General features: G+C 40.5%; 1 protein-coding gene across 1 annotated transcript in view; it reads left to right on the top strand.

Moving 5' to 3' along the window:
- The window catches only part of myt1la (myelin transcription factor 1-like, a), a 62,083-nt gene extending 50,617 nt beyond the window's left edge, over window positions 1-11,466 (top strand). Inside the window, 10 exon segments of the mRNA XM_020586957.1 lie at window positions 1-104; window positions 4,123-4,247; window positions 5,239-5,307; window positions 5,492-5,554; window positions 5,658-5,741; window positions 7,227-7,448; window positions 7,776-7,867; window positions 8,131-8,234; window positions 8,950-9,093; window positions 10,974-11,466. Of these exon segments, the coding sequence (XP_020442613.1) occupies window positions 1-104; window positions 4,123-4,247; window positions 5,239-5,307; window positions 5,492-5,554; window positions 5,658-5,741; window positions 7,227-7,448; window positions 7,776-7,867; window positions 8,131-8,234; window positions 8,950-9,093; window positions 10,974-11,162 (1,196 nt within the window). The 3' untranslated portion in view covers window positions 11,163-11,466.
- Window positions 11,467-11,894: the final 428 nt, after the last annotated feature.

Below are 11,894 nucleotides of genomic sequence, written 5' to 3'. Positions count from 1 at the left end.
TGCTCAACAGCCGCTGCTACCAGCTGAGTGACACCGACTGCTGGGACCTGCCTGTCGACTACACCAAGATCAAACAGCTGGGAGATGAGCAGGACCACAAAGAGGTAACGGGAAGGTCTATGTCACGCTGCGAGTTTAAAATGAAGAGATTTTAAAGTTGACCTTAAAACCACCACCACATTCTTTTATACTTTACAAACTGTATGTTACACAGTTTAATCCTCTACAGTACACGTGATAAAAGCAGTGTTTACAGTACGATGGTAAGATGAAACTCAGTAGTTTACAATATACTGAAAACGTTTAACGGTGGAAGTAAAAAATGTATATTTTAAAGTTTACTGTATATTCCTCACTGTTTACAGGTGGCGTTTCCAATTTAATTCACACTTATTTATTATAAAGTTTTGTGTTTCAGTTTACAGAAATTAAACTAAGCACTAACTCTTTGTTTTACAGGTCATTCATTGTTTTACTAATTATATATACATAGTTGTGCTAAACACAACTGTTGCAGAACAGAGAAGTAAATATTTATTTATTGTCTGTTAAAAGGGCAGGACGGTGGCGCAGTGGTTAGCACTGTTGCCTCACCGTGCGAAAGGTCTGGGTTTGAGCCCCACCCGGGACCTTTCTGTGTGGATTTTGCATGTTCTCCCCGTGCTTGCGTAGGTTCTCTCCGGGTACTCCGGCTTCCTCCCACAGTCCAAAGACATGCAGCTTAGGTTGATTGGTGTCTCTAAATTGCCCATAGGAGTGCATGTGTGGTTGTTCGTCTATGTGTTAACCCTGCGATGGATTGGCGACCTGTCCAGGGTGTACCCCGCCTTCGCCCCCCATGACCCTGTTCAGGGACTAAGCAGTAGAAAATGAATGTCTGTTAAAATCCAGTGTGGCCTGTGGACGCATTCTAAATCTTTCCATGTCGATCTGCTGTGCACTGAGTGAAAAACTTTATGTTAGCTATTAATTGTATTTACTGAAATGAAAGTTTACCATTCGATTAATCTCTGTTTTACCTATAATTAGCTCCAAATTACATAGTGCTTTCCAGAAAATTATCATCAAATTACAAGGAATTTAATGACCCGAAAGATAAAAACTTTACTGAGTAAAGTGAGGCACAACAAACGTGTGTAGATGGAGTTAAGAATTTAAACCAGAGGCAAAGGTTAAAGTTTTTCAAGACCCCCAGTTGTTTGCAGCGACATCACTGAGTCTACAGTGACAGAATCACTGGAGGCACAGAGGGAGTGTCCAGGTGACGGAGTAGGATCTGCACTGAGAGTTTAGGGTTTACACACTCTACAGGCTTAATGTAGATGCTCTGCAGGAGACGGTTTGAGGGTTTACTGTGTGTTTAATGCTCCAACAAATTTATTTTACAGGTCATAGTTAAAAGATCAGTTGGCAGTAGTGAGTCTACATCGAAGGTACCTCAGCAACCTGCAGATTAATGGCCTTATTTACAATAGCACAAAAGACTGGACTTAGGGGGTAGTTTATATGTATATGTACAGTAGGTTCAGTTCAAATGGCTCAAAAAGAATACAGTCATTTCACTCATAATTTTTATATGAACATTAGGTTGACATGTGCTTTGAATAAGTAACATTAAGGGGCAAAGCTGAATACATTTTAGACCAAGCTGAAGCTCTGAATGTTGCTCATGCTCCATGCTCTGCCCTCACACTTATGATTAAGGGCTGTAACAACTTAATTTAAGGTATATTTGGGCAGCCTGTCCCTTAACCATGTAAAGTAAGGATCATTTGAAGCGTGAAATTGAGAGATTTAAGGAACCCAGAGTTTCTATTAAATGGTGCATGCATAGATTAAGAGATGATTACAGTTTATAAGCTGTTTAAAGGGATGTTTGTCCCCTGGTGCATAGCAGCAAGCACCGTAGTGAAACTGTGGACGTGTTTTGCGAGGGCGTTTTGCTGGGTGCTGGTGGTGTGCATAATTTTTGCATCACTTTGCATACATAAGAGTGAATTTTTGTGAGTTTGGAAAGGTCCAGTATGTGTGTATGTCCAACTTTACTGAAGGCGTGTAGACAGCACACGATGGTGCTTGCCAAAATTGTAAATCAGCATATAGCTTTAGTTGTTTTTCCTCACCCTGGAGCCGCTGAATGGAAATACGACTGCAAACAGTCAAATAATAAGGAAAACCTAGAACCAAAGATAGGTGCTCTAAAAGATAAGTGTACTACTGTATATTCTAAAGGATATAAAAGATGTTGATTAAAGTACCCTGAGTGTGACAGTTTAGGAATAATCTAAAAACAACTTCCTACTTACAGTGAAGCGTACCAGTGACCTGAAAGAGCAGCTCTCCAGTGATCACATCATTAATTGCTTGTACTCTGAGCAGAAACAAAGCTTTTCCCTGCATCTTTAAACCTGCAAATGTTGTAGATGGATGATGGAACAGTGGTTAGCTCTGTCAACTCACAGCAAGAAGGTGCCAGTTTCGAACCTCTTGGCCAATCAGGGCCTTTCTGTGTGGACATAGGTGTGAGTGGTTGTCTCCCTTTGCATCCACACTGGGTTTTATTACACAGAATGCTGACATCAGTCCCTCACTACCTTAGTTAGTGCTCTGATGGTTACTCTGTGGGAAATTTACCCATCATCATCCTGTTTACTACAAGAATTTACAAGTTGTGCTGTGACATATTGCATGCTAAATGCTGCAAGATTTTAATAATTGTAATTGTTATTTTGACAGATTGTCTTGCGTGGTGCTCAGGAAAGTTTTATATATAATGTAACTCGTTTGGTTCTTTGAGCTCTGAAGAAGGTACATGAGTGCAGAAATGGAAAACGACCATCAACGTGCTCCTGCTTCTTTGCTTGTTTGTTGCTTCCTGGTCCGCTCTTCAATTAGAGAGCAAAAAATAAGAGAAATTTGATAGATACGTTTTATTCTTCAGTATGTGAGTAGGAGTAAGAGGAGTATTTTTATTTCTTCTTTCATTTAGTCCACTTTTAATCATTCAATTAATACCCCTGGCTGTCATGGTGGATGCAGTGGGCTCTCCAGCAGACTGAGTGCGCTCCCATGTGGACAGAAGCAGCACTGCGTCACCTCAGACTGCAGCTCGAACACAGTGCATTTAAATGGTGAATTACATTGCTAATACATAAGTAAAACATGAAAGATCATCTGCATGCTTTAAAACCTCACAGATCTGATATCACACAGAGCAATCCATGCAGCAAATTGCTACAGTTGCTGTGTTGGATTTAGAGCGCTGAAGTAAAAGGTTTTAATCAGCAGAGTAATTGAGTTTGTTAATGAAGCACGACATTGCAGAGGAGGCCAGAGCCTGGAGCTCGCCGGCTGATAGGATTTTCTCCAGACAGTCCTGAATGATTTCTGCTCCCTACTGAAGAGGTGTGATGTGTAGACTGCAGAGCAGACTGCAGCACTCACAGCCACAAAAGCTTTTGTTCAACTGGTGCAGGCAGAGGTAGCACTGCCTAACTGAGGCATTACTGTGGGATGGGATAATCAAAAGAGTGCGGGCACACTGGAAGCAGGAGTTTTCTCACCTCCAGTGGATTTTATAGATGCAACATGGGAAGGAAATATACAGTATTTGTAATGACAAACTTAGTCAGCTTTATCTGGACGTCCAACAGATGTGTCTTGTCATCCAACGCAGAGTACAAACAGGATTTTAATTTTTAAAAATTGATTTAAATACTTCTAATGTAATACAATACGCCTACCTGCAGAAGAGGTAAAGACTCGTAAAGTGAAAATAAATGTTTAGATGAGCCACAGAGGGTAGAATTACTGACTAGTTTAGGGCAGGAAGGCTCACATCCAGGCTTGCAAATGAAAAATCTGCCAGTATGTCTCTCTCCTTTCCAAAAATGTGTTTTCAGAAACTACTCATTTGGACTGGAACTGAACACCTTCCCCACCCATTTTGCGCATATTTAAAATACCCTGATAAGATGGATTTTCTTTGTACAGATGCACAACCCTGACTCACCAGCTCTGTCTCAAAGGGAAATATTATTTTGTACTTGAAATGTGAAAATATGTTACCATGGAGCTTGTAGTGACATGTTGTAGTCGGCTTATTTCTTGTCCCTACACCAGAGCGACGAGCTGGATCCCTTCCAGGAGCTGCTGGACGAGCAGCGCTACCCAGCCGAGGTGACCATGCCCAGCCCCAAACACCACAAATACCTGCCCTGCAAGGAGAGCAAGAAGGAGCTCATCACGTAAGACTCGCTCCAACTTCCAACCTCATTAACACAACAATGTTACTGAGCATTGAGTGAGCATGAATGTCCCTGAAGATTGACAGACATCCAGGTCATATGATCCTGCATTTAATACTCAAAGGCAGCTGGACTTCATTTATTGTCTCATCTAACAGCAGGCGGTTAAACAGAAGATATGTTGTATGTAAATGCATCAAATGCATACACAAAAACATAACCAAACAAACTTTTAAAACTGCTATAAGAAGACCTAAAAACAAGAAAGAAAAAAGAAGAAGTTCAAACAATAGCATTAAATGTTTTTCTTAATTTTAGGCACCACTTTGAGTCTGAATGACCATAATGCACTTGACTGTGCACAGCACTTGTTGTTTAAAGACGACAGTGTTCACCCAGTACCTTGCTTTACTAGACTCACTTTTGATTTTCATATACAGCTATTCACCGGTTCTTTGGACTTTTGGTTAAACATTTCCTTCACATTAGAGGGAGGTCTTGAATCTATAGTAGTGAGCTGCTAAAATAGTAGAAGTGGTTGGTTAAAGTGAGGGTAAGATGGAGGCTACTCATGTGTAAATCACCTGAAATCACATCCACAAAGCTTTATTTAGATCCTGAGCTTTGTAACAAAGCTGAATGTGTTACTGTCTGATGCATTAACACCTTCAACCTCTCAAAAGATGCTTAGGCTGTCCATTGTTTTACATGAGTGAAAGGAGATTCAGGTGCACACAGAGGACACACTTTAGTGCCCACCTACTGAAAAGCAAAAATGATCTCACCTCAATCAATGAATACCTTGTTTCAGTAACAACTTCACATCATACTGTATATTGAGGCAAATGATTGCATATGCCATATGCTGCATTAGTGTAATGAAAAGGAGATTTTATTTTTAAAACCAGTAAAAAGGTTTTCAGATTTCTTCTGTAAATTGTGAATTGAGTTCAGATGTTGGTGGCGTTCAGTGACTCCTGTCGTCCTGCAGGCTGTCAAGCTGCCAGCTGGCCGACAAGAACATCCGTGGGATGATGACGACCAACTCACAAGAACTCAAGTGAGTTGACAAAATCAATAAATCTGAGCAGGTTGAGAGCAGGGCTGTGGTCCTGACCACCAGACAGCACCAAGTCCAGACAAGGGCCGAATCCATGGTCAAGTCCAAGATCAGTGCTCCTTCAGACATTTTATTTGTATTTATTTATTTTATTTTTATTTTAATTCTCGTGTTTGTGCCTCAGGTGTCCGACCCCCGGCTGTGATGGATCTGGACACATCACTGGAAACTATGCCTCCCACAGGAGGTGCAGTAACAATGCTCCACACTACCACTGCCTGCTGCCACAGCCAACACTTTCAGTCCTGTGCCTGTACCTATTTTGTGTTCACTTGTCTTGTGCCCTGCAGTCTGTCGGGTTGTCCACGGGCCAAGAAGAGCGGCATCAAAATCCTCCACAACAAAGAGGACAAGGATGACCAGGAGCCAATCAAGTAAGGTTTCTGAGAGACTTTAGAGCTGTATACTGAGCCTGATGGCAGAGACTAGGCTAGGCTAAGTAACAGAAAAAGCTCTCTCTCTGTTTACAGCTAAATCAGCACAAACCGAACTTTATCACCTTCATGAAGGAGGATTTATTCCAGGACTGCTGGTTACAGGGGCCACCTCAAAGGACAAAAATGTTGTTTAGTCTGACATAATGAGAATTTATCATCAGAATCATTTTGTTCCTTGAGTTTTCATCTGTTGACTAATCAACAATTCAGTGAATTGTTTGAACATGTGAATGTATTAGTAACTGAATGTTAACATGCACCAAAACCTTTACCTCATGAAACCTACCAAGCTTTGTATATAACAGTTTTTATAACTTCATGAATACAGCAATTCTGCACTGTACATGTGTTCAGGTACATTTTCCCTAGTGTTTGTATCAAACATGCAGTGAAGACATTGTCTGCTGTCTCTTAAAATGCTGCCTGTGACCTTTCCAACTTTAGGAAAGAATATTTTAGAGAGGAGCTGTGGTCAGCCCTCCACTTCACCTCCCAACAGGCCAAAACCAGTAAAGGTTAGCACTAGTGAGCATTTAACATTTTTACTAAAACAGCGCCATAATGTTAGGCCAGTACGACTTTGTGAATAATCTAAAGTTCAGCCGGTGTCAGTCTGCAACCAGCTGCTGCTGCCACCTCTGTTCCATCCACCATCATCATTAACAGTGGAATCATAATTAAGCATAACCTGAGCTCAACTGGGGAGCTGCCCGCCAACGCTCGGCTTATTCTAATTAGTCCAAATGTCACTGCGAAGGGCGTTTTAGGATGCGGGAGGCAGAGCCAAGTGTCTGGACGAGGTGTCATCCACAGAGCGAGCGGTGGGGAGGTGAGGTGGTGAGTCATGGCTCTGTGATTAAAAGAGTCATGAACACAACTATGGTGGATACTTTTTAAAGGGCTGTTCTGGATGATTTTCATGTTTTATCCCAATAATTACAAGCTGCATATATACTCAGCGGTGATGATGGTGTTGTGCTGGACTACATTATATTCAGAGGGGTTCCTAATATTCTGACCCTCTCATGTATGTAGCTGTGGGGGACAAAAATATAGAGACACCTCTGAATACAATGTGGTCCAGTTCAACACCACCTTTAACGCACTTTAAACATTGAATTGCCTACAATTGTACAGGTGTACCTAATAAAAGTGGCCAGTCAGTGTTTGTTGTGTTTTTGTCAAGCTTTTTCCAGATTGTCCACCATCATTTTTTAGACTGATTTCCTTTCTTGGTTTCAGTTCAGTTCTAAAACGTCTGACACTTCACTCCATCATAGCCAAGACATAGTTTGATCAAAGTTATGTTCGTGTTTCTTGGTAATGCAAGTGTAAGAAAGAGTCGTTCACCCAACATTTAGATTTCTCTTTGTGAGGTTTTTGAACAAAGTGAGACCTCTGTGTATGTCTGCCCCCCCTCAGGTGTCCTGTCCCGGGCTGTGATGGTCAGGGTCATGTGACAGGGAAGTACGCCTCACACCGCAGCGCTTCAGGCTGCCCCCTGGCTGCAAAGAGACAGAAGGACAACTATGTCAATGGCTCTCAGTTCGTCTGGAAATCTGGCAAGACGGACGGCGTGACGTGCCCAACCCCAGGCTGCGATGGCTCAGGACACGTCAGCGGAAGCTTCCTGACCCATCGGAGGTGGGTTCTCTAAGGAAAATCACTGTTTTTACTCGCTATAAGAAAACGTAATCACTGCAAGGTTTCCTGAGCCCTTTCTTTAGCAACATCCCATTAAAAAAAGTAAGATTTTAAATCTAAATAACTAAGGATAATAAAGGTTTTTGTTCCCTCCTAATTTATATGCTGCTGATCCTGCTCACCAATTTCTAAATCTTGTTCCTACCTTCCAATGGTTCCACTTCATCTCTGTGGTAACTAGCTAACACAGACTTGAAACTTCCAGCAGATAGATAACCCCATCACAGTCAGTATTTTATCTGTCTTGTGTGTTGGTTTTGATTCCAGTCTCTCCGGTTGCCCCCGTGCCACCTCGGCCATGAAGAAGGCCAGGATGAGCGGTGTGGAGATGCTGACAATCAAGCAAAGAGCAAGTAAAGGTCAGCAAAACACAGAAGAAAAAAATCAATTAAATAAAATTATAGAACCTGAAATGGTCTAAAAACCTCATTCCCATTCACACAAGTGGGGAACCTACCAGCACACTGTGTCATAGTTTCCTGTAATGATGACTACTTCACATACTTCAAGTTACACTGAGGTGAAATGAACCAAACCAGAAAGGAGAATAGGTTAAGATTATTTTCGCTGTTGCTTTGGTCGGTAATAAAGTAATTTGTGTGCAACATGTTTTTGGCTTCAGGCATTGAAAACGACGAAGAAATCAAACAGCTGGATGAAGAAATCAAAGATCTGAACGAGTCCAACAATCAAGTGGAGTCTGACATGATAAAACTGAGGACACAAGTAAGATAATAACACACATACAGTATGTGAGCAGATTGCATTGATCAAAACTGTGTAAGTAGAAGAAAACTGAGTTATATAGTGTTTTTGTTTTCAAAAGAAACTCAGCAGCAGAGCGGTGAGTCTGGCATGACGTTAGTAGCACAGCAGACTTCTTTTCTGAGCCATTATTTCCACTGGCTTGTATTTGGTGCAAATGATGGTGCAGTGAAAAAAATGAACATATTGCCTGCACACTGACACCAAACCACAGTTTATTAAATGGCAAATGTTGTGATCCTGGGTTAACCATCCAACCAGGGTAATAAACATCAACAACAAGTAAGCAACAACAGCTCTGTCAAAACATTTTAGTCCCACAGAGTGGGAGCACAGAGACCATAATACATCAAATTAAGGGTATCAACAATAGGCACAATAGTTGTAAGATATATTAAATAATGACAAAAAACATATTTCCAGGTCTTCACCTTTTTTCTGTTAACATACTCATATGTTGTCAGTGAAGGAGACGAAGATGCATTTGTTCTCTCCCTCACTTTTGAACCAGACCTAGTGTCATTTTGGGTCGTCCTGTGGCTCGGGTTAAGACTCCAACCATGACCTCCATGACCTACAATGTCCGTGGTTGGAATCTGGTTTGAACCTTTACTGCATCTCTCTCTTGTCATCCCTCCACTATTGCCATCTAGTAATGGATTTCCTTGCTCTGCAGATCACCACCATGGAGACCAACCTGAAGTCCATCGAGGAGGAGAACAAGGTGATCGAGCAGCAGAATGACTCACTGCTGCACGAGCTGGCCAACCTCAGCCAGTCGCTCATCAACAGCTTAGCTAACATCCAGCTTCCACACATGGTAAGAACGAAGTCGGCTACAAAACCGAACCGATGCTAGTGGTTTGCTAAGACTTTTAAGAACTTGTGTTTTCAGTGAAACAAATTATAAACTCATCTTTGCCTCAGGATACTTTAGTCTGTCAAGCATCAAGTTATATTTTGGTGAATAACTACATAACTTAGGTACTTGATCAGTCTTTTAATACCTGGTAGCTGAAAAAGAACTCTTTGCCCTGGATTCAGCCTGTCAGGTGGTAGCCTCCTTCCTCCACTAAACCAAAACCCCCCTCAAACTTTAATGTATTTGTTTAAAGTTGACTTTTGTTAGTTTAAATTTGTTTGACCAGAGCTCCTAAATTGTGTCCTAAATTAGATTAGTCCAAGAGGAGAAATATTGTGAGGATTTGACTATACTGCAAATTAATGCAAATAATAAAGTAACAACATAGTTGGACATTTCTGGAGGGACTGAGCTTTAGCTTTCATTTGTAGAAATCTTTCTTTGGTCTTAATTTTTAAAAAAGGGAAAAACCTCTCATTTCCCAGCCGAGGGAACTTGTTTTAAGACTTTTCTACAAATGACTGGTTTATGTCAACACATGCGAGAATGATGGCAGATTTTTTTTGCACTTGCATTAAAGAAACATAGTTTTTGACAAATAATAGAATTATTTGCTAATTAATACTAAGCTTGAAATAACAGGTCCTTTATTTTCATTTTCTGTGTAATTTTACTTATCAATTCATCTTTTCGGGCTTCATTCAAACGTCTGTTTCATATTTAATGTGCTAAATTTGTTTTATGAAAAGTTTTTGGAATGATCATCTGCTCACGATTTTAATCCAGGGAGATGTTAAATTCATCTCCAGCCTTTTTTAGTGACACTCAGATTTTTTATTCATCTGCTTCTTTCTGTTTGCCACCTTCTTTTTTCCAGCAGTTCATGCTGTGCTTCTTCTGTGCTTTACAACGCCTTACCGAGATTCACATAAAGAAACGGCCCCGTCGTTGTTCAGTTTGAGTGAAGTGCTCGTGGCTGTTTTAACGTCATGTTGTCTCGGTGTAGAAAGAGGACTGGGGCTAATTGGATAAGCTCTCTGAAAGCAGTATGAACCTGAGATGTTTGATAACTGGACTCTCTGCAACTTCTTCTTCTTTCTTTCCTGAGTGGAATCGCTTCATATGACACTGGAAGAAAAATGTCCGTCTTAACAAGGAATTTTATCTTTATCCCTTCTGACACGAGCGCTAACTCCTGCGCATTGTTTTTTTTTTTTTATCAAAATGTGCTAGTTTGTTTTCAGACAATCACTTTATTTTCCTCAAATGGGTCAATTTACATCTGACATAGTGGAAACTTCCGTCCTCCAACAGTAGAATAGGTAGAATTTTCTCTTTTTTGTTCCCAGACAAATATCAAACTGAATTTAAGGCTCTGTTCACACTACAGGGCTTCATTCCAAGATCCAGATTGGTGGTTGTATCTGGTATTTTTTGTGCAGCTATTGATGGAATGTAGGCACAGTAGATAGATTATATGTATAAGAATATATCAACTAAAAATTTGATTTGCAGAGTAAAAAAGGGCAAATTATGTCATCTTTTTGTAATATTAAAGATAAATCATTTTTGAACAATGAATTTTAAGTCCGATCTGAATTAGAGGCATCATGTTGTGTATTATTCTTTTCATCATTTTGTTTTTAGATAAGATAACCCATGAAAAATAAAGTTTACATTTTTTCTGATTAGATCAGAAATGGGAACCCAAGCCGAGGGAACACAACTTGTTAAGGCGGACGTGGTGTGTTTTTTTCTCAGTGTAGCTTTTGAAGCCTTGTGACAGCCGGCGTGTGTCTAGCGGGCTAATAGACTTCTCTGTACACCCTCTCCTGTAGAGACCGCTGCCACAGAAAGAGGCCCCCATAAAGCATAACTGCTGTTTACAGATGCTTCCCAGAGTAAGAGATCCATTTATCCTTTATCCAATTATCCTTCTCTTCTGCACTGTCATCCCCCCTCCTATGACTCCTTTAGCTCACTGTGGTGTCCGTACGTTACAACTATCACTTTACACTGCGGTGTAACTCTGTCATATGAACAGTGATAGTAACTAATTAAACTACCATTGTAAAGTTCCAGACAAAAACTGAGTGGAAGTTATGCCTTTAGCATTTTCCCCACAGATGGCACAAACATCAGCCATATCGGAGAAGAACCAAAAACTATTTTTGAAAGAATTCATCTCCTGTCAGAGTTTCACCGATTGACCACTGGTTTGTTATTTCTGCCAGCACCGAGATGCTAAAATTCTAATTATATACATTATATTATACATATTAATTGAAATAAATCAACTGATTTATGAGACAAATGAAATTCACATGACAAAGCAAAAGTAAGAGGAATTTGTTCAGCAGTCAACAGGAAACATGAAGCTCAAGTCCCAGTCCCAGTTATGCTAGTAGTAGTTTCAGCTCCATAAATCTGGAGGCAGAGCTGCTCTGGAATCAGAAATAATCTGATTGGTTGAGTTCAACTGGAACTGTGGGCCCAGTGACTACAATGTAAATGAGTGCAAGTTACCTAATTGGCAAACTTAAGTGGCAATGAAGAAAATGTACTGTGGCAAGATAAAGTAAAAAAACATTGTCAACATCAAAATAATCCCTTTTAGAGTCAAAATAAAAACTGATCCTTTTGACTACTGAGCTTGACTGAGACAGGTGAGTGAACACGATTAAAATGTGTACATTGTCAGATGTTTGCAGATAAGAACACAGAAAGCTGCACCAGAGGGTTGATATTAGACCAGTCTG

Source organism: Monopterus albus, unplaced genomic scaffold, assembly GCF_001952655.1.
Source record: "Monopterus albus unplaced genomic scaffold, M_albus_1.0 scaffold431.1, whole genome shotgun sequence".
In the NCBI taxonomy this organism is placed as follows: domain Eukaryota; kingdom Metazoa; phylum Chordata; class Actinopteri; order Synbranchiformes; family Synbranchidae; genus Monopterus; species Monopterus albus.
The sequence above is the reverse complement of the archived record's forward strand: the minus strand, read 5'-3'. Positions and strand labels throughout refer to the sequence as shown.